Genomic DNA, 21,215 nt, shown 5'->3' on the forward strand with positions numbered 1-21,215 from the left:
TGAAGGACAACTACTTGGAGCTGATGGGCCCAGGAGAAACACACTGTTCCCCAATAAAATTTATTTTAAAAAGTGGGGCTCACTTGGAATTTAACAGATACACAACACTCATCCCTGTGTGCACTCATCCCTCTGTGCAGTCCTCTACCAGGAAAGTTGATGAAAGCTGATGTGAGAGGATAATACCTGCCACACCTTAATGCCAGTGTACACGAAGCATGGATTAATTAGGAGGCTTTGGCTAGAAATAAATCATAAAGATTTATTCAAGGGTCTTAGGGTTTGCAAACCTGAAAAATGATTAGGCAATATCCAGAGTGTTCCAAAGAAGAAAAGTAAAGAGTACATTCTTGAGAAGAATCAGTCCTGCCTTCTTAGCTTCTGGATTGGTCCAAAACGATGATCTTCCAGGTGTCCAGTGGTCTGGATAATGGATGCCAGGCAGTCTGGATCCATGAACATTGTTTCCTAAGTCCTTCAGGGGTAATTAGAGGGTTATCTATAGTGTGAGTGTGTGTGTGTGTGTGTGTGTGTGTGTTTCTATGCATAACTGTTAAGTTCAAAAATTTAAGTTCCTTGGCTAATTAAAGTAAGAGTAGAATCATTTCCTCATGCCTCACCTACTTGATTTTAGTAATTTAGCAGCTTGACTACAGTGACTCCATTTTATTTCTTCTCACCAGGGAGAGTGATACAGAGCAGTTAGTTATAGTCACTGAGTCATGTGTCATTGTAACTTAGTGTCTGTGGAACATCTCCACTTGGCTGATTCCTGGGCACTGGTGTCAGCTGAGTGACACCACCCAGTTGCCCGAGCCAGAAACTTGGAGGTCCTCTTTGACATGTCTTCTTTCCCTCCTTCCATCCTGACCCTTTCTGTCAAGCATCAGGTTCTGTGGGGGCCACTTTTCTGTGATCTCACTGCCATTCCTGGTACAGTGCTGTCCTTCGTGTCCCCTGCACTGCCAAGCAGCCTTCTAACAGCTTCCCTGTCCCCACTCTTGCCCTTTCCAGTTCTCTACTCAGCCACGATGGGTTTTCTAAAATGCAAATATGGTCCCACTCTGTTTAAAACCCTTCAATGAATACCCAGGACTCTTCAACAAGATACGCAAAGCCATATGACCTGCTACCTAGAACTCATCCCTGTCTGTCTTGAAAGCCAAGCTGTCCCCTGTGGGTCTCCCTGCACGACCTCCCCTGACCCCATCCCCAGTGTGTGCCTGAGATCACCCATGTTATCTGTCAGGTGGCTGTTTAAATGCCAGCTGCTCCTGGTCTGTGCCCACCCTTGCAATCCTCCAGCTCTTTGCACAAATGTGTCGAGAGGACTGAATTCCAAGCTTCAACAAGGCTTCTAATGGGACACCCAGTGCTTTCTTCCTCAGTGAGGCACCGACCCAGGCAGAAGCTCAACCTTCTTCACAAAAGCACTGTGTGAAACATGCTCTTCTAGAAGGCAGCAGAAGTGATGTGGCTGACAGCCTGGCGTTTTAGAATCGGCCCAAGTAGAACTCAAACCCAGGCTCTGCTACTTGCTGTGTCACTTTGGGCAGATTACTTAATCTCCCTGAGACTCAGTCCCTTCACTTGTGAAGTAGGGGTAATAACCGTCCCCCTCCCCTGGCTGTGGTCCAGCCACCAGGCATGGAGCTTGTAGGCTGGAGAGTCCCAGCCCCGGCTAGTTTTACAGCAAATAACAGTACTACGGAGCAAACATTTCTAAGAAATAAGTACAAACGGATGAGCCATGGCAAACTATGAGAATCCAGTCATTAAGAACACAGCAATTTAACGGGCCCAAGAAAAAGGCTGTAAACTGTTGGTAAATAAGTACAACCCCTCTGAAAGCTATTCTGAGACAGAGATACAAACTGGGCCTGCTCAGCACCCACAGCACCGCCCTCTGCCTTCCTGCTTGCGCAGACATTTCCTCTCATGGAAGGTGATAGAACAGCTCACAGAGAAGCTGCTTTAGAATTGCGATTTTATTAGCTGAGTCCATCTGTCGTAGGTCTGCAACCCTCCCACTGCTCCCCTGGCACCTCTCTAGCCAGCCTTAGCCCAATACCCACATGTGGAAAGTGCCCACCTGGGGTGGGGGCAGCCTGGCTGTGGTCCCTCATGGTTCCCCTGTGCTCTGTGGCTTCATTCCCACCCAGCTGTGGCTTTGTGGCAGGTGAACAGCACAGACAGCCTCTGGGGAGCCTATTAGAAGAAGCCAGCGAGGCCAGTGTCCTTGCCAAGTTAGTCACTCAGGCAGCTGGGAACGAGGCGGGGACTTTGTGCGAGCCCACCTGAGAGCATGAAGGGCTGGCTGGATCCCAAGACCACGTCAGATTGTGAGGTAAAGACGGGCTGGCACGGCACCCTCCCTGCTCCTGCCCCTTCCACCCCCTTGGCCAGGAGGCTAGAAGGCCCTTCAAAAGCTGTGGCCCGATTCCATGTCCCCACTAAGGTGGAGACACCATGTTATCTCTGCAGGCTCTCAGGCTGGAGGGCAGGGGGCTGCTTGTGGGATCCCTCGCGAAGACCCCCTACGTCAGAAGAGGCCCAGGAGAAAAGATCCCCAAATCATCTGCCGGCCAATGAGGGAAGGGGTCCTCAGAGCCCAGGCAGACGCTCGGGTCTGAGCTGGACTTCTGCGGGGTGGGAGAAGCAAAGCTGTGGCTGACAGTGTCTTGGGGCTGAGATGCCCTTGGCATTGTGCCTCCCCAGAGGCCATTGTACCTCGAGTTCCAGAGGCACAGGGGCACCTGCCTGCCTCAGCCATGGGCAGGCGCGCTCAGAAAGAATGCGCTTGTACCCTGTCCACAGGAAGAGTTGTGATCAGGCCCTGGGCATCGCAGAGCCTTCCCTGGGTAACCCCTTCCCAGAGCTGGCAGCCAGCGGGGCGGTGGGACAGAGAGCCAGAGTCTGAGGCTTCTGCTGAGGGCCCTTTAGGCTATGTCAGGTTGTAGGAGGTTTTCTTCAGGGTCTCCAGGAAGAACTGTTCATCCTCCAAGAAGTCTCGGTCCTAAAAGGCAGGGCTGGGTAAGGAGTCATCCTTGGGGTCTCTCCTGTACCTGCTTTTGTGAACAGGGACACAGGCTCATGGGACTGAGGGCCGGGTGGACCCCTGGGTGGTAGCCGAGCCAGCCCTCACTTGGAGCCCTTCTCCACTTACTCCCTGGCTCTGCCTGGCTCTGGGAAGCAGCAGGGGGAATGGAAAGCGCACACGCACTGGAGTGAGAGACGAGGTCTCAGTCCTGGCAAGGCCACTTGTTAGCATGGGACTTCATCTCTCTAAGCCTGTTGTAAACTGGAGATAACAGTATCTGCCTTGTAAGGCTAGGGGAGGGGAAAGGCTTATAATGCACATAAAGTTTTCTGCATAGAGCCTGACACACTGGAAATGCTCCATAAGTGACAACTGCTATCATTATTATTATCACAGAGTTATTGTGAGTTTCAACTAAGATGATATATATATATACATATATGCAAATTGCTCTGCACAGAATCTGGCCTCCAGGGGTAGGGGTGGGGGGCTCAGCCCTCCTCGGGGCCAGGATGTGCTCCTCTCTGCCTCTGCCCTGAGCTGCTTGTCACCAATATGACCACGAGGACGCCTAGGTCCAGGGGGAGCAGCGGCCTGGGCTGGGGCTGCCTCTGCTCAGGGATGCGTACCTTCTCAGCCATGTGTTTCAGCAGCACCAGCTTGGCGTGGAGGTAAGAGGGACTCAGGCTGACTGGCATCTGGCTGCATCCAGGATTGGCTGCATTGGCAGAAGCAGGAGTCACAATGGCTGAAATGGCCAAGGAGGAAGTCAGGGACCGAAGCGTTGGTGAGAGAACAAGACAGACGGCTACAGCCTGTCTCCCCGGGGCCTTCTCACCACCGTGGATGGGTGCAAACAGGATCAACCTTATGGGCACATCCACCAGCTCTCAAAAGCCTTTGAAAATGCTCATGGAACCTTATCTGGCAAGTCCAATTCTAGGAATTTATTCAAGGGAAATTGAGCAATGGTGCCTAGAGGTATATACACAGATTTTTACTGAGGTGCTGTTTATCTTAGTGATGAAAAAACTCACTCAGTAGAAAATCACGAAAAATATGAAACAGCCTCATAATGGGTTCTAATCAGCAATTATGCTGATTAGAAATTATGGTTAAATATTTAATTACTGATATGAAAACATGTTCCATGTATATATTTCCAAACAAAAAAAAAATCAAGGTACAAAGCAACATATGATATGACCTTCCCCCCACTTTTTCTGCCTCCCCCCTACTCCGGTTCAAGCCATTGTTTCTCAGTCTAGTTGTGTAGGACACAGCTCCCTGGCCCATGTTGGTACTATGAGCCTTGCGTTCCCTCCAACTGAGGCAGTTGGTTGCCAGTCGTTGGTCAGCCGCTCACAGCAGCTCTGGCTGGCCGCTGGCGGCCACTCCTGGCAGCACACAGCAGCCCAGCTCCAGGGACAGCCATTGTTCACAACCTTAGCTGTAGAGGGCGCAGCTCACTGGCCCATGTGGGAATGGGACCGGCAACTTCCGAGTTATGAGCATTGAACTCCCTGGCACCTGCTCCAACCACCTGAGCCACCTGCCTGGCCCTCAATTTTGTTTTTAAAAACATACAACAGTGTAGAATGCTATGCACCAAAATGTTAAGAGTGGCTCTCCATTAGAGAGTGGGGTTGAGAGTGCCATTTTAAAACACAGTTTTCCTCCATCTATTTTCAAATTTGTTTTCCTTTAATTAACAAGTATTCCTTGTATAAACAAGTAGTAACAAGATGATTTTCAAACCCAGTTGACCTCCTAACCAGAGAGGAGGGAGGCGTAGGCAGGATGCTCCTGGGACGGCCCTACCCGGTGGCCAAAGTACCCTCCTCTGGAGCCACTTACCACTCATGCCACTGGCCGCCAGGCCCGGCGCCCTGGTGAGCAGCCCCATGGGGCCGATGGGCAGGTCCTGCCGGACACGATCCAGCTGCAGCCTCTGCTGGGCCATACTCAGGTGCTCCTGTACCCCGTCCCCCGAGAAAGGGACATGGCTGTGAGGGTAGGAGACTGGGGGCGGGGTGCAATCAGTAGGGGGAGCCGGAGCCGGGAGGGGCCTTACTTGGTGCAGGTGCCGCTCCTGCTGCCTCAGCCGCTCGTGCTGCTCCTGCACCAGCTGTAGCCGGGCCTGCTGCTCTGACTGCACCTGCCGGGCCTCACGTAATGCCCGCTCACCCTCCTCGTACTTCTCCGAGGCCACCTGCGGGGAGGCCACCTGGGTCAGCAGGGCTGGCTGGGGTCAGGGCACTGCGCGTTGCCGGCCACGCCCCCTGCGCTGCACTCGCTGGCTGGCACCTGGCTTAGCCTGTCCACCTCTTCCGCCCGGAGTCTGACGCGCAGGGCGGCGGCGTTGATCCTCTCCTTCTCCAGCCGCAGCTCCTGCCGCTCCCGCTCCAGAGCCTCCCTCTCAGCCGCCAGCTGGTCCTCCTTGGCCCGAAGCTCGCTTGTCCGGATCTTGAGCTCCGCCTGCTCCTGGAGACAGCAAAGCCTGCGCTGCGATCTCCTCTTGGGAGTTAAACTGGGCTCTGTTCCGGGTTCGAGTTCCACCCGACCCTGACCCCAGGAGGTGGCGAGGCAAGGGGTTCCCAGGACCGGCAGAAAGGCCGTCACCGCCGGGGCTCAAGTCCTCTGAACCCCCGTTTCCTCATCTCTAGAGTTTCTAAATCATGGGGATGTGATGAGGCTCGAACGAGCCAATGTGCATGAAGCACCTCAGACAGTAGAAAGAAGTTATTACCATATGATTATTATTTTAATTCTGGCACACCGTTGCTGTGCCCTCGGCTAAGCTGACCCACCCCGACGGAGGAGACGACAGTGAGGACAGGAAGGAAAGGGGCAGGGCGGGGGGCTCCGGAGCCCCACCTTGGCCAGGCTGATGAGGATGCTCTCCCGCTGCGTGTCCACCTGCAGTGCCCGCTCCGCTTCTCGCTCTGCCCGCTCCTTACTCAGCTTCTGCTGCGCCGAGAACTCCGCCCATTCGGCCGCCAGGCGTCGCTGCTCCTCCCCACACTTGAGCATGACGGACTTCTGCTCCTCCAGCAAGGCACTCTGGGACAAGGGCACGAGGGCCAGGGGTGAGCATCCTGGGCATGATGGCAGGGACAGCACCGGAACACGGTGTGGCCGGGCTCACCTTGGCCTTCTCCAGCTCCTCTCGCTCCATGGCCATCTGCTGGGCCATGATCTTCCTCTGCTCCTCCAGCGCACGCTGTGTGGACTCTGCCTTGGACTGCTCAGCGCTCACCCGCCAGCGTTCCTGCGGCCAGGTCACGGCTGAGAGCCTGCCCCCAGTCAGGCCTCACTGCTTCCTGCCCAGCTGCGCATAGCCACCCAGGTCTCCAGCACTATGCCACAAACACCTCCCTTCCAGAGAGGTGCAAAATGAGGGCCCTCCCTGAGGACTCTGCAGCTGGGATTACCTGCCCCAGGGGTAGCTGCTCTGGAGGCAGCAGTATTGTTGCTCCCAGATCACCAAACTACAGCACTCAGCCTGCCTGTCTCCCATCAACCCAGCAGGCAAAGCAACAGGGTGGGCCTGACGCTGAGTATGCCAAGGGGACGAGGGGCACACACAGCATGAGGTTAGCAGCTTACCTGTGCCTAGCCCAAGGTGGGGGGCTTAGTAAAGTTACCAAATGAAGACTGAATAAATATGGTTCACGATAAGGAAACAGCTATGTTTCCATATGTTAATGTGTTGCCCACAGGGTATATATGATGCCACCAGTGGCTAGCTCTGACTAATGGGTAGTTTTAATTTTCTTCTTTATTGTTCCCTGTTTTAAAATCTTTTTTCAGAGAACGAGACAAACAAATGAGAAACAAAAACTCATAGACACAGACAATAGTTTAGTGGTTACCAGAGGGTAACGGGGTTGGGGGGGGGTGGGAGATGAAGATAAGGGCGACCATATATATGGTGATGGAAGGAGAACTGACTCTGGGTGGTGAACACACAATGGGATTTATAGATGATGTAATACAGAATTGTACACCTGAAATCTATGTAATTTCACTAACAACTGTCACCCCAATAAATTTTAAAAAATATTTTTTTTTCAGTGAGATGTATCATGTTATAAGCTAGTACAAAAGGAAAACAGGTATCATTTTTTAAAGAACTAAGCTTACATACTCTTACATATGAAAGTCATGTCAGGAGTTCAAAATGTACCTGTTACAGATTAGGAGGCGAGAGCATTCCTCCCCGTGGTAGATTTAAGTTACAGGGAGGAAAGTGGGATGTGCAGCTGACGGGCAGAGAGGAGCTCAGCTGCGGAGGGCAAGAGCACTTCTGGAGGTAGGGAAGGTGGCAGCAGAGGCAGAAAGGGGCAGGAAACTCTTCAGAGGGAAGTCCTGAGGCCCAGGAGGCAAGGTCGGAGTACTGCTGACCTTCCCTGGGGTGCTCTGGGGGAGACAGGCCCCACCTGCTCCAGCAGCCGGCTCTGTTCGTTCAGGCGGGCCTCCATCTTCCCGATGCACTCCTGGAGTCGGCTCCGCTCCTCCTCCGTGTCCCGCTGCTGCCGGCCCAACCTCTCCTGTAGTGCTGGGGGCAGTCCACAGGGCGCTCACTGCCTGCCCAGCGTCCCCCCCTGAGGTGGGAGGGAGAAGGCACACGCAGCCCACACGGTACCTCGGAGCTGCTTGTCCTGCTGCCGGATCCCCAGCTCCCGCTCCTGGGCGGTGGTGAGGTGTGAGGCCTCCACGCGGGACGACAGCTCATTCAGGCTGCTGGAGAACTTCTCCATCTGCTCGATGACGCCATTCAGGGACCTGAGGGAGGATTGGGTCACCCCGGCCTGGGGACAGCAGCACGATCCCCTCGAGGTAGACAGGGCTGGGACCTCCAACGTACCGCGTGTGGGACGTAGCGCTGGTGACTGCATCAATTTCCCGGTCCTTCAGCAGCTTTAGCCGTTGCAGCTGCTCCTCGTGGTCCTTGCGCATCTCCAAGATGGACGCCCTGAGGGATGGTGGAGGGGGCAGACGGTGGGCAGCTTCTCGAGGAGGGGGCGGGCCTCCGGCGACCAGTGCTCCCAGGGCCTCCCCTCCCTCAGGCACTGCCTCAGTTTCTCTGGCTCCTCGGCCTTATCTGTCTTGGTGCCTTAATGCCACCCAGTCTCTAAGGGGGAGATTCCTTCCGTTATTCAGCAAAGGGCACTTTCCCCAGAGGAAAAGATAGGCGGGCTGACGACCTTCCGAGTCTGGAATCAGTAATGTTAAAAGGCCCACTCTGCCCTCATGGGCCAACTTCCTTATGGACCTTTTTTTAGTTTTGCTGTAACACAGAAAGGCAACCAGACCAACAACCCAGGCACACAGTGCAAATCGCTTCCAGGGTTGATCTGGTCACTAGACTGGAGGTCCAGCAGGTGAATGCTTTCACCTGTGCTGGGTTAGCCTGCAGTTGCTTGGGGCTGCCCGGCCCTGCCCAAACAGCCAGTGACCCCTCGGGCCCTGTAGGTACTCCCTCTGCTTCTGTAGGAGCAGGAGCTCCCCCTCCCCCACACTCAGGGGGCAGTGGGTCCGTGTGCTCGGGCCTGGGTCCTCAACAGGAAGCGAAGGGGTTAAGTCTTGGTTCAAAGGCTGCTGAGTCAGGGCTTGGGATCTCAGGGCAGTCCGGCTGCTCTGGACACCCCTGATGCCAGCTCCCCTGCCCGCCTGCCCCTGGGCTGCACCCTTACCGCTGCAGCTCCTGGAGCCGCTCCATCTCCTGGTCCTTCTCCTGCGCGGCGGCCGCCAAGCGCCGCTGGTGCTCGGCTGTGAGCTCGGCCCGGGCCTGCTCGGCTTCCTGGCAGTGTGACAAGTACTGGCTGGACAGCTCCTCGTTCTCTCTCCGCAACCGCTCTTCCCGTTGCTGGTACGATGTTTCTAGCACCTTGATGCGGCTCCTGCCAACAGAACACCCAGCTGTGGGGCTCAGAAGGCAAGGGTGGCCACCTGCAAGGCCTGTCTGCACACATCAGCTGGCGTAGGCCACGAGTCTCAGGGAGCCCAGGGGCAAACCGACAGAGGAGGGGGTACCTGTGAGCATTCTCAATGAGCTCCAGGTCGGCCTGGTGGCGCTGCTGCAAACTTTCCAGCAGCAGCTTGTGCTGGGTCCGCTCCAGCTCCAGCTTCCGCACCTGGGAGATGGCAAGAGGGACAGCATGGAGGGTGGGGAAGCGGGTCCTTTGGGCCCCTTGGGGAAGCCTTCCAGTCCTCACAGTGACACCTTCCCACTGCAACCTGCCCCCAGTCAGCTGCCCCGCTGCCCCTCACCTGGGCCTCCAAGTCTGCCAGCCGGGCCTGACTCTGCAGAAGCTCAGCCTGGAGCTCGGCAGTGCCACTTTGAAGCTGCATCTGAGGAGCCAGCAGCTGCTTCTGGTATTCTGTGCCCGGGAGTCGGCTCTGCGCCAGGGACTCTGGGAGCAGGGACTGTGAGGGGAGGGGGAGATGGTCCAGATTGGGTAGGGGACAGGGCTGCAGCTGAGCTCAGCTACCTCTGGCCCTCTGCTCGCTGGACCTCCTCGGCCTTGCACCTGATCTGGGGCTTAGATGGAGCAAGGACGTGACACCAAGAGGCCAAGGATGAGGCCTTGGAGAGTCATGCGGTCACTGCATCTCGCTTGTCAGGTGTGGTTAGAAGGAGTCCCTTCCTCCCTCACAACAACAACCATCTTCCCCAGCAGGGGTTCCAGATTCCTAGACAGAGAGCTGAGTCCCAGCGGTCTCAGCTACAATGAAAGCTTGTGACACTGGCCCTTCAGTCAGGCCTGAAGTCCCTGATAGCTATTCTGCTTCCTGTAGGCTGCCCACCACCTGCCATCTCCAAAGGTGCTTCTGGGTTACCGGGAATATGCTTCTGTGAGTCTAGGCCTCCTCAGGCCCAGGGGAAACACACCTGGGAAACAGGTGGAGGTGCAAGGCTGGAGGAGGCTTTCCAGACGGAACAACAGGATACCTGCAGTCCTGCTTTCTGACTGGGGCATTCCCGGCCGCCCCTGCCCAGGTGCCACTTCTAATTCCCTATTGTGCTAGCAAATTAACACCCGGTTCTTCCTGAGAGTGGAAAGGCTAAAAGGTGAGGAAAGTGCTGGTGGAGAGAGCTGTGGTATCACAACACATTGTTCCCGGCAGTCTGTCAGGTCAAACTGCTGCTGTTGCCTCAGAGCATGGGAGAACTGTTTCGTGGGCCTGAGACCTATACCTGGTTGTCCGCCCTCCCTACCTGGACAGGCACAGGAAGCCCTGTGGGTTTCTGGGAGGTCGGGAAACACATCACAGGCTCTGAAAAAGCAACAGCAGAGAATTAAGTAGGAGGGATGCCCACCGAGGCCCCAGTCTCGTGTGTGTTCCAGCTTCACGCATTTTTGGGGAGAACGCAAAGGAAGCTCAAAGTGCCTCTTTCTTACCCAGAGTTAACCCCCAGATAAAGCAGAAAACAAACCAGTGCCAGAGAAGACTCCAGGGGCTGTGTCTTTCTTTGGGTCACCTGCATGGAGGGTCGAGGTGGCTTGATTCGAAATCACAGGGGACCTGAGGACACAGGGATAGGGCATGGCATGGGAAGTAAAGGTTCAAATGATGAACCAGAAAGCCTCTGGTGGCTGGCAGTTTACTAAAGTGAAGTCTTGGGTGGGTGGGTAAAGAAGACAGGGATCTGGCTTCAAGAAGCTCGGTAATCAGTGGGCCTGATACAAGGTATGGCATAGCACATACCAATGCACATCTCTAAGGAAGGAGGCCTAAGCCGGCCCCCAGCCCGTTTCTCATCACACTCAGCCCCGCCTGTGGACATACCCTGAGGTGGCAGGCCTGGCAGGTGGCTTTTGTGCTGCTGTTCCTAAGGTCCCTCCAGCAGCTGCTTGTTCGAGCCCTTGAAGGCTGGCAACAGGTAGGCTGAGGAAGTAAATGTTAAAGTGAAGGGGGCAGAGGTCCAGGTTAGGATGGACGAAGACAAGACGAGGCCCCTGTAGGAAGCTAGGTGGCAGTTCCTCTTCCTGCCTCCCCTGGGCTGTCCTGTTCCCATGATCCTGTCTTGGGAATTCTCCTCCCACGTCTGAGCCCCTGGCCTTCCAGAACCCCCTCCCCACCCCAAGGCCCACCATAGCACAGTGAATGGGCACTGACCATCTGACAGCAGTCCAAGGAAGGACAATGGACATGTTATAGGGACCAGAGTTAAGTTCAAGTTCAAGGCCTTCAGTCTGAGGCTCTGCTCACTTTCCTGCCAGGTCCAGCTGCCCTTTAGGCTCCTCTCTTGTCCTGTTTGTTGTCCCCTCTCTCTTCTCGGCTCCGGGGGTCAGTGAGGAAGCTGGCCTTTGGTTTCAGGTCCAGATCAAAGCCACCTCCTCACTCACACCAACCCCAGGGCTGGGTGATGTCCCCAGCCTGTCACTTTATCTCCCCTTCGCTCTGGCTGCATAGTACCTGGACACTTCCTCTGGACGGTCCTGGCCTTGCCCAGCCCCTTTTGCCTTCCTTCCCTGAGGGGTCAATCACTGTCCTGCTCCACAGGATCGCCATTCTGTCACTTGTCCCAGGAGTCACCTCCTGGCCACTATGTCTTCTTTAATACCCCACAAAAGCACAGACAGATCTCCACCTACACATGCATTATTTACTTCAGCTCAGGCTGGAAGATACACTGATAATTCGGACCCTGGCTTTTTCTCCAGCCCAAGGGCACTGTGGGCAGAGCCCCTGCTCAGCGATGGCTGCATGTTTGCCACATGGGGGCATCCTCTGTCTCCTGCCTGAAGAAGTCAGCACCTGTCCCCACAGCAGTTGGGGTGTGAGTGTCAACAGCCCCTCCCCCCAACACCTTCATGCCTGCTCCTGGGCAAAGGTGAGAGCCAGATGCTGTCTCCGCAGTGCCCAGGGGTGAGCACAGGTACGAGGTGATGCTCTGCCAGAGCTCCCTCCACTCCTGCCCGGTCCTCCCTCCACTAGAGACGGCAACCCAAGCCCGTACCTGCTGGAAGGGGGTCGGCCCACTGCCCCCACCAAGTTCTGGCCCGTAGAACTTGCAGTGTGCTCCTCTCTGCTCCGACCTTGGAACTTCTTCTGAGACAAGGTACGGCTCAGCCAATCCTCCTGCTTGTCCTCCTCAGATGCTCCGGGCTGGGAAGGCTGGCTGGCTTTGGCAGGGGAGTCTGCACCCTGGGGTGCTGGCTTTGCCCCCCAGGAGGAGGAGGGCAGCCCAGCTGGGGCAGAGTGCTGGCTCGCAGGATGGGGTGCAGAGGGTGTGGAGAGAGCGGACCCTCCCCTCCGAGGCTCTCTGGTGGGAGAGGGAGGCAGCAGGTCCAAGTCGTCGTCCTTGAGGCCCAACCAGTCAGCTCCTCCTTTCCTGGGCTGGGTGGGGCTGGACACCGCTGGGGTGCTCGGCTTGGAGCCCGGTTCTCCCTTGAGGTCGGTGCCACCTTCTGCTAAGAACCTACTTCAAGACAGAGAGGAGGGAGTCTAAGGCAAGGCAAGCAGCCCATCCCAAGAGGCCCCGACCAGCCTTTCTCTCCACTGCTGGGGACTGACTGCAAGGCCCACAGAAGAAGTCCCGCGAACATGGCGCCTGCACCAGTTCAGGTGGCAGAGCAGGGGCAGCTGAGCGTGTTTGTGAAACACCGTGAGACACAGACATCTTGAATTCCATCACACGAACCAGGGACAAGGTCACCCACAGTGAATGGGACCAAATGATGACCATGGGCACACATGTCTAGAGAAAAACCAGCGGGATCAAGAGGCATTTTGCTATCTGTTCATATATTTGGTTGTTGCCTGTATGTTTTATTGTCCAGTGGCAGCAGATTCCAAGGTTTAAATATACTGGGATTGGTAAAAAATGTCGATGCGTACGTAGGGTCATTTAAAGAAAGAGAGGCTGATAAAGCCAGCATGGCATAATGTTAACACCTGCTGAAACTAGGCGAAGGGTAGGAGGGAGTGTCTTCAAACAGTCCTTACAACTTCTCTGTCAGTTTGAAATAATTTCAAACTGTAAAGTTTAAAATATATACTGGGAGGATTATTCCAAATCCAGAAAATTCTATCCACTAACTTAGTGTTTTGTTGGAAAAGGGGACCCAGACCACTGTCAGGATCTGCATGGCAGACCCCAGAAGAGGGTTCCTGGAGAGCAGGGTCTGAGAAATCACCACAGGTTAGCAGCCTTGCTACCCCCAGGACGGGATGTACCTCAGGGAGTGCCCCTGACAGCCGTTTACGGCTTTAAGGGGCTTCCGGAGGAGTCGGGCCCACCTTCTCCTTTTCCTTCAGGGGAGGCCGGGAGCAGAACCCGGGCCCAGGCTCCTGCTGGGGGATGTCTCTACCACTCGGTATGTACTGGTGCGATGGGGCAACCTCCCTCTTCCTTCAGCTCCTGCAGAGCCCAGAGCCTTGCACAGCATGGCCTCCCAAACAAGACTATCAGTGGGATAGGGCGAGGCCGCCCGTTTTCCCAGTGGGCAGCCTGTCTCCCAGGCCAGGCTCCCTGCAGGCCCCGCTTACCTGACTGACTGCCGGCGGGACTGCCGGCTCTCGGAGGAGCCCACGGTGGGCTGATAGGCCCCAAAGATGAAGTCCTCGTCACCCCAATTATCTTCTTTGTCTGTGAATTAAGGAGCCTGTGATCTTGGGCAGGGGAGTCAAACAGTTGGGGCTGCAGAACTCTGTTTTAAAAAGGCTGAACTCGCAGTTTGACATGTAGCTGCTTTGGAGGAAGCAGGGGTGAGGGGCTGGGTGTCAGCTCCACTCAGAAGAGCATTGGGGAGTTGCTAAAAATGCATTAGCGGGGCCCCGCCCGACGTGCCCAGGAGAGAAGGAAAATACCCGTGCATTCATGAAGGGAATTTTCCCTCAACTTTCTAAAATCTTCAGTTTGATGCCTGACTTCCAAGTCCTGGCAAAGAGGTTCCCCAAAGATCTGGGGGTGAATGCAACATCATTAGTCTCTGCCCGGGTCAATCAGGAAGCAAGTCAGTGACATCAGCTGTCTGTTCCTGGTCTGACACACAGTGACGTGGCCACAGGCAAAGTAAGCGCTACTCAGGCTACACCACCCTCAACTGTAGGGTCCCAGAAGTGTGCCTGGGGGGCCTGTGGTACCTTCAAAGGAAAACTTCCTGTACTGATGCCCAAGGCTGCCGGGAGAAGGAGATGGCTTCTTGGTGGGAAGGGCATCCTCTGTAGAAAGCAAACAGAAGGCAAGGTCACAGGTCTTTCCTGGCCACGGTTCTTCTGCCACACCATGACTGGGGCCATGGGAGGATGTGCACTTCTTCCCGGGGGTGCTGAGAGCGTGTGACCATGGACACAGCCAAGGGATGGCTCTACACCACCCCCGTTCTCACACAGGCTTCTGGCAGGGAAATGTGGTCTGGAAGCTACCTCCTGTCCCCTAGTCACAAGTCACTCCAAATAGGGAGCTGCGTTTGGGAGAGGCACAGGATACCATGAAATTCTCCAATTTAACCCAAACCGCTTTGCCAGGAGCTGCCATGTTGGACTTACAGGGACTGGAACAGTCCTAGGAAGGGAGGAAGCTCAACTTGTCCCCCTACCCCCCACCATAAACACTCACGTACACAGTCAGCTCCTGGCCTCTCCATCCCAGGCAGAGAAAACCCACAGGACAGGAAAACTTCCTTCTAAACATCTTCCACATCCCCAAAGCCTTCCTAGATCTGAGGAGCAATGTCCCACTCACCTTTCTCACTGTCTGTGAACATACCAGCAGGTTTGGGGTTGCTAGGCAGCTCTTCTTTCCCAGAACCCTTTGCAGCACTTTGGCTAGAGGCTGGATGAGACTTCTTCAGACCTAAGAGATCGGCATCCATGCCGTCCAGATCCTGGAAAAGCGGGAAGGAGGGAGGAATTCCCACAGGCGCTCAGCTGGTGTTTGCTAAGTGCCCTCATGCTCCCAGCAGCCTAGTGGTGACATTGCCTCCATTAGCCATGGGAGACAAATGGGGACGTGGGTTGGGGAACTGACCGGACAGGGTTAAAGAACAGAGACAGAGGCAGAGCCAAAGCACAAAGTCTCCACATGTCCAATCTCAGACCAGCCCACTGGTCTCGGCCTGGGACTGCCTGGCAGCTGCTCCTCAATGCTAGAATGAAAGGGGGCCAGCACCTGTTTTCAGCAGCTTCTCACAAAGGCTCAGCCAATGTTGAAGCTCTGTGTGCAGAGGGAACGAAACAGCACGACCCTGGCGTTTATGACTTCCAAAGGGACGGCTGCTGGGCAGTAAGAAGGGACTTGACACTGTTTGTCCAGTCAAGGAAAATTCTGGATTCCTCAGCCTGCGTGGGTCAGGGGGAGGGAAGTGCAGCTAGAGGCAGAAGTGTAATGAGATGTCCAAGTCATCATCATTCTATGATGACGTTAAAAACCTGCATGAGCCAAGCCAGGAGGTGAAGGTGGTCAAGGGTTCTGGGTCACCCCAAGCCCTTCGTACAGATTCATTAAACGATGATTTGATAAGGGATGAAGACTTCATCTGAGGTGGGAGGGTGGCACCCGAGGGGCAGAATTGTGAGGAAATAAAGGAAAATGAGAAATCTGTTCAGAAAAGAAGATGAGTTGGGAAAGAAAACGGATCCAAAGGTAAGCAGAGTGGGGTGGGGGCCTAGCTCATCGTTCTGGAATGTGAGACTCAAAGCCACCACCAAAAACTGATTCAGAGGACTCGAGGGTCACACCCGGGTCCCAGCTGGTTTGTCTCGGGAAAAAGTGGTTTCAAGCGGAGGTTCAAGAAGTTGAAAATGGAGCCAAGAAAGGAACAGACCCCATTCCTTAGGGCCTCACAGGGCTTAGCCTTGGCCCGGGACTGAGGCAGCATGGGTTACCCAGAGAGTCATGGGGCCAAGGTCGGGCAGGAGGGTGTTGCTGGACAGAAGGGGAAGGAGACTTGAGGTTTTAGAATCCGGCCAGGCCACCTGAACACAGAGAGATTATTCTCTTATAAAGTCTTCAGAATTTATGTCTTAAAATTCCATTGCCAAGGTGAACTTGGGGCTTGATCTGATGAGAGGACAGCTGTACAGAAAGTTGTGGAGAGAAATATGGAGAAAGGTTAAGAATAAGCTTTAGAGGACAGTCTCTCCTTTCTTCCCCCTAGGTGGTGGTAGGGTGGAGGGATGCGGCCAGGTGACTCATCAGGTGGGAGCCGAACCCATTTCAACAGAGGCCTGTGGCATGATGTGTCTGTGGGTGGGTGAATCTCTATAAACCAGGAAAAGTAACTCACACCCACAGGGACAGAGGGCAATAGCTCACGCATGAGCTCCATTCCTGCACTCGGAAGGGCTCAAAACACAAACTGTAAAGGAGGAAATTAGAGGGAGAGTGAAGTCTTGGCTCGAGCCACCCCTGGCTCCCAGAACTGTACAAGCTGTTTCATCACCTTCATGGTTTGAAGCAAAGCCTGTGGGTCCGCTTCTGAGACGTCTGAAACCTAAGTTCACAGGAGGGTAGGGACAAGTGTTAGTGGATGGCGGCCCTTCAGAGCTCTGGGCTTTTGCCCTTGTGACCTTGCTTCTGTCAGGGCAGGAGCAGAGCTCGGCTGATGGGGCATAAATGGGAGCGTCCTGCTCTTACTTGGGGCTTGGGTGTTGTCTGAGGTCAAAACTGCCCAGCTGGGGAGACCCAGAAAGTGCTACCGCTTTCTCTTCCTCCCAACTGGAAATACCACTTCCTGCACAGGACTCAAACTAGGCCCCTTCCCATCCACGTGACTGGACAGCTGTGGAGTTAGAAGGGGGCAACATCCAGGACTCCAGCAGCTGCTGGGAGCTCTTTCTAGGTCATGTCACCAGCAGGAAGGAAAAGGATGTTGCTTTGGGTGCTTGGCAGCCCCTGGGTACTGTTCTGCTGTGAGAACAAACTGGTTTTGCAAGGACTTCTAAACCTTTCTGTGGGTAGCCCGTTGGTCACAGCACCCATCTCACTGTTTCCAGAGATAAGTAGAGAGGGTGTAGGGGAGTAGGGGATGGGCCAGGCTCACCTCAGCATCAGCTCCTGCCAGGCCTGCCATAGTGCTGAAGGCGTCATCTTCCAGGAGGGACCTATAACGGGGTGGGAGGCGGGAGGAGTTGGCACATACCCGCATCCCCCGGGCTCTAGGTGATTCTAAGAAAAGAAGACTGGCTTAGAGAGTCCAAGTGAATGTGCAGAGGCTCTTTTCTGGGAGAACAGAGTTGCTAAAAGGAATGTCACGAGCCACCTAATGCAGTGATTTTTAACTTTTCTTAAAGCAGTAGAGCCTCTTTAAAAACAAACTGTTAATAACAACAGGTAAGAGAGAAAAACAGAACTGCTTTAGCTAACATGAAGGTGAGGTGGATAACTCACAAAGCTCCTCCCTATTGCTCAACTGTCAGGGGAAACTTAGAAGAAAACACATAATCTGAAAATCACCAATCTGGGCCAATCCTCTTATTCTGAGGATGAGGCAATTGAGGCTCAGAGATGTTCAGGAATTGCCCGTGGTCACACAGTAAGTAACAGATGTAGACACCAGAAGCCAGGACTTCTGACCTTGGGTTCTGGTCTCTATCCACTCCCCCAGGCTCCTTCACTGACCAGGAGCTGAAGGAACAAGGAAGAAACCACCAACATCCAAAGCGGGGCACACAGTAAGTGGAAAGTGGGGGGTGGGAGGCAGAGAGCGTTTGGACTGGACTGGGTCATGGGTACCCACCCAATCCCATGCTTACTTTGCTCCAGCCCTTGCAGAAGGGAGCGTCTGGGCTACACTTGTATTATCTCTGGCCCGTGAAGCTAGTTTAACAGGCTTCTCAGGTAGTGTCGCTGGAAAAAAAGAAACCAGAAAAGATGTCGTCCAGTTACAGAGAACTGGAGTAAAGATGCAAGATCCCCACCAAGCTGTCCCCCACCTTCCTATGGAAAGAAGGGGTGACGTTATCCTTTGAAAAACCTGAATGTGGGAACCATCCAAATATCCATCAACTAATGAATGGATAAACAAAATGTAATATTGTCCAGCCATAGAGAAGAATGAAGAAAAGAACCTTGAAAACATTCTGGTAAATGAAAGACGCCAGATACAGAAGCCACATACTATATGATTCCATTTTATATAAAATGTCCAGAATAGGCAAATCCATAGAGAAAGTAAAAAAGTGGCTGCCTAGGGTCGAGGGGAGGGAAGAATGGAGGGGTGACTGCTAATGGGTATGGAGTTTCTTTATGGGGTGATGGAAATGTTCTGGAACTGTGCTGATGATTGTACAACTTTGTGACTGTACAAAAAGCCACTAAATTGTACACTTTAAAAGAGTAAATTTTATAGAGCATATTTGAATATACTCTATTCATATATAAATATAGAGTATATTTAAAGAGTATATTTGAATTATATCTCAATTAAAGAAAAAAGAACAAGCCTAAATCAGGTGATTTTGGGGCAGGGGCACTTACTCTCATCCCCCAGGAGGTCATCAAGGACATCATCAAAGAAGTCTGCAACAGAAAGGGTGGCATCATGACTTCAGGAAGACTGGGCCTTACAGCCTCACCTCTTGAGACCTCACCCCAGAACCTCAGAGCTCTCAGAGGTAGGCTTAGCTCTCTCTTCACTGGCCACGAGATGTTTTCTAACTTTCTAGTAAGAAGGCACAACGCCTTACTGAAAGACCTTAGCGTATAAATTAAAAATAACTTTTTCAAAGGATGATGGTGAAGATTTTCAGGAGAACCTAAGTTCTATGTGACACACTGGCCATCAAGCCCGAGTTCCAGACTCTGAACAAAGCCCAGTGTGCTTCTTCGGGAAAAGTGTCCAAGATTTCTAGGTACACACAAGCTTCTTTCATACTAATAGTCACCTTGTACCCTTCCACCTGAGACCCCCAGAAGTGGTCTGGAGGCACTCTTCCTTGGCCATTTTCTGATGGGGCATGTGGGGAAACCCAAGTGAAAGCACTGAATTAGTTCTCACATCCGCTTACGAGCCTTCACACTCTTGACCTCCATCCATGTACTTCTGGATACAGAGCCCAAAGAGCAGGATTTTTTCCCAAGTCCCATCCCTTGCTCTGTATTACTCTGAGGGCCAATCAGGCAGCACAAGGAGTCCCCTAGATAGACCAGAGCTCCCTATGGAATTATGGGGGCTCCCGCAAGACACACTAAGAACATTCAGGCACCCATAAGTCTGAGTTATTTTTAGACCCATTGTGGGGTAAATATTTTTGGCTTAAGGATGATGTTCCATCTCTCCACTCACCTTTCAATCCTTTCTTGACTTTTGGTGCCTAAAATGGGAAAAACAAATCACTTTTAACAAAAATCAAACAATGAACACGTGTTGAAACCGAGAACGCAGAATGGATTGCTTTGCCTTTTGCCAAGTCACCAGGGGAAAAAGGAACACCAATGGCATTTAGAGACAAGAGGCCCTTTATACTTTCCTAGAGTTTCTGAGAATAGACTCACTCAAGAGCATGAAAACAGTGCTCACTAACTAGCAGTGGAGGCTACTGCGGGTGCACCCACCACGGGCAGAAGTCTCTTTTTGTATGATTTCCAGATGCCACACGCAAACCCTCCCAGACATGATGTAATGAGACTGAATGTTTTCCTCTATTCCATGTCCTCGAATCCTCAATACCAGGGACAGATTTAAAAAGGATTCCAGCTGGACATTCAGAGGCGCAGAAGAAATGTTTGCTCATTGCTTAATAAGAAGTTTGATATCAATGCTACGTCCCATTATTCTTCTCCAGGGACCACATCCAGGTCCTTGTCCCCCAGCCCCCTCAGCACTCCATGCAGTCAAGACGCTAGGGGTGGGGACGGATTCACAGTTCCATAGGTCTTACTATGCATTCTGCCTACCATCTCCAGACTCGCGGGGCTGCCTGCAGCTCCTGCACGGCGCTGTCCAACTCATTTGAATTCTGCCCGCATCACGCCCATGCTCCCTAATGAAGAAAATTCAAGTGGATGCTTGAGTCCATGGCCTGTCAAGGCTTCTCTCACTTTGCCCACTCAAGAGGTCCAAACTTATTTCCATAAATTAAAAATTCCTCATAGAGGGAGCAATTCACATGAGAAGCAAAGTGTTCTGGGTACCGTGAACTTTCCCGGGCCTGGAGATTACCTGAATAAAGTTCATTGCTCCTCATCCCGTACCCTGAAACAGGATGCCGGAGAGGACAGGTACCCACCTCAGAAAGGAGGTGGTGCCTGGCCCTATGGCCAATACACCTTCCCAGGCAACACCCATGACTACTTTCTAGGCAGCATTTGGCACAAACAGCTGATGTGAGTGCGGGTTATTCCTTGACAGTGTTTTCACCAACAATGGAAATTTTTCCCCTTCACACTAACTAAATCCGGCCCACCCCGTTTACAGAGAACTGTTTTCCCCAGAATTATCACTCTCCCCTGCCCCCTCCTCAATGTTATTGGTACCGACCTTTGGCACGCCTCGGAAGAAAGGAGTCGGAAGGGGCCATGTCCATTTTCTGGTGATGGCCCGTCCTGTTATTAGACTGCAAAGTTTATCTGGGGGTTACACACAGGGGCCACTCGGAATGTTTGTTTCTCTTTCTCTGCAATGGCAACTTTCACGACCTAAAAGTGCAAACACGATTTGTCTTATATTTCATCCAGGAACTTCCAGTCATCTCCTATCGACCGTGTCCCAGCCTCCCAGACCGCGAGAATTTCTGAGAGGTATGCAAAGGCCACAGGGCCACAAGAACCATCACGTCGTCGCAATTACTCAGCCAGCTCCGTGCCAGTTATTTGAAAATCCCGAGCCCACCCCTTAGCAAGAGCCCTCCCCTTAGCAAGGACCCTCCGGGACGCACCCCCTCGCTCTGAGACTCCGCGCCCCTCCAAGCGTCATCCCCTGCACGCGCCCGGCCCATCCACACGCCGAGCGCTGCCTACGATCTTCCTAGCCCCTGAAATTCCCTGGGTTACGAGCTACTCCCTTCCGGAGAGCAGGAGCTGGGACCTGTCCGAGCCATAGTCGTTGGTCCGGGTTCCTCTAGAGCTCAGCTCGGTCAGACCTCCCGCTTCGGATCCTCGAGGACGACAATCTCTCGGTCGCCCGGCCTCCGACAAGGCGAGGCGCGAGGCATCCTGGGAGTTGTAGTCCGAGGCCCCCTCACCGGCCGGAGCCAAGCGAACAGGGGACGCCAAAAT

General features: G+C 53.6%; 1 protein-coding gene across 5 annotated transcripts; it reads right to left on the reverse strand.

Moving 5' to 3' along the window:
- Positions 1-242: 242 nt before the first annotated feature.
- Positions 243-21,122, reverse strand: FBF1 (Fas binding factor 1). 5 transcript variants are annotated; one of them, XM_081027216.1, is made up of 28 exons: positions 21,025-21,122; positions 20,479-20,636; positions 19,896-19,981; positions 19,285-19,312; positions 18,477-18,518; positions 17,753-17,846; positions 17,041-17,101; positions 16,441-16,491; positions 14,742-14,883; positions 14,141-14,218; positions 13,544-13,643; positions 12,012-12,476; positions 10,838-10,936; positions 10,485-10,573; positions 10,266-10,324; positions 9,317-9,472; positions 9,080-9,180; positions 8,740-8,946; positions 7,911-8,018; positions 7,689-7,828; positions 7,483-7,601; positions 6,189-6,311; positions 5,918-6,103; positions 5,348-5,524; positions 5,115-5,252; positions 4,898-5,015; positions 3,670-3,788; positions 243-3,016 (listed from the first exon to the last, which is right to left on the reverse strand). In XM_081027216.1, exons 3-28 carry the CDS (start codon positions 19,896-19,898, stop codon positions 2,945-2,947), a joined length of 3,075 nt encoding a protein of 1,024 aa, XP_080883342.1. In that variant the 5' UTR covers positions 19,899-19,981; positions 20,479-20,636; positions 21,025-21,122; the 3' UTR covers positions 243-2,944. The 5 variants fall into 5 exon arrangements, with proteins under 5 accessions (XP_080883342.1, XP_080883344.1, XP_080883343.1 ...); XM_081027218.1 differs by having other exon boundaries at positions 14,766-14,883; positions 20,876-21,092; XM_081027217.1 differs by having other exon boundaries at positions 12,012-12,473; positions 20,876-21,092.
- Positions 21,123-21,215: the final 93 nt, after the last annotated feature.

This window comes from Rhinolophus hipposideros (assembly GCF_964194185.1).
Source record: "Rhinolophus hipposideros genome assembly, chromosome: 20".
NCBI lineage: Eukaryota > Metazoa > Chordata > Mammalia > Chiroptera > Rhinolophidae > Rhinolophus > Rhinolophus hipposideros.

Bases quoted from the DNA above. Each gene is read 5' to 3' on its own strand.
- FBF1 (XM_081027216.1), bottom strand. The intron at 8,947-9,079 runs GTACCCCCTCCT...TTCTGTTGGCAG, and splicing joins CTCATTGAGAATGCTCACAG to GAGCCGCATCAAGGTGCTAG. The intron at 6,104-6,188 runs GTGAGCCCGGCC...CCCTTGTCCCAG, and splicing joins AGGAGCTGGAGAAGGCCAAG to AGTGCCTTGCTGGAGGAGCA.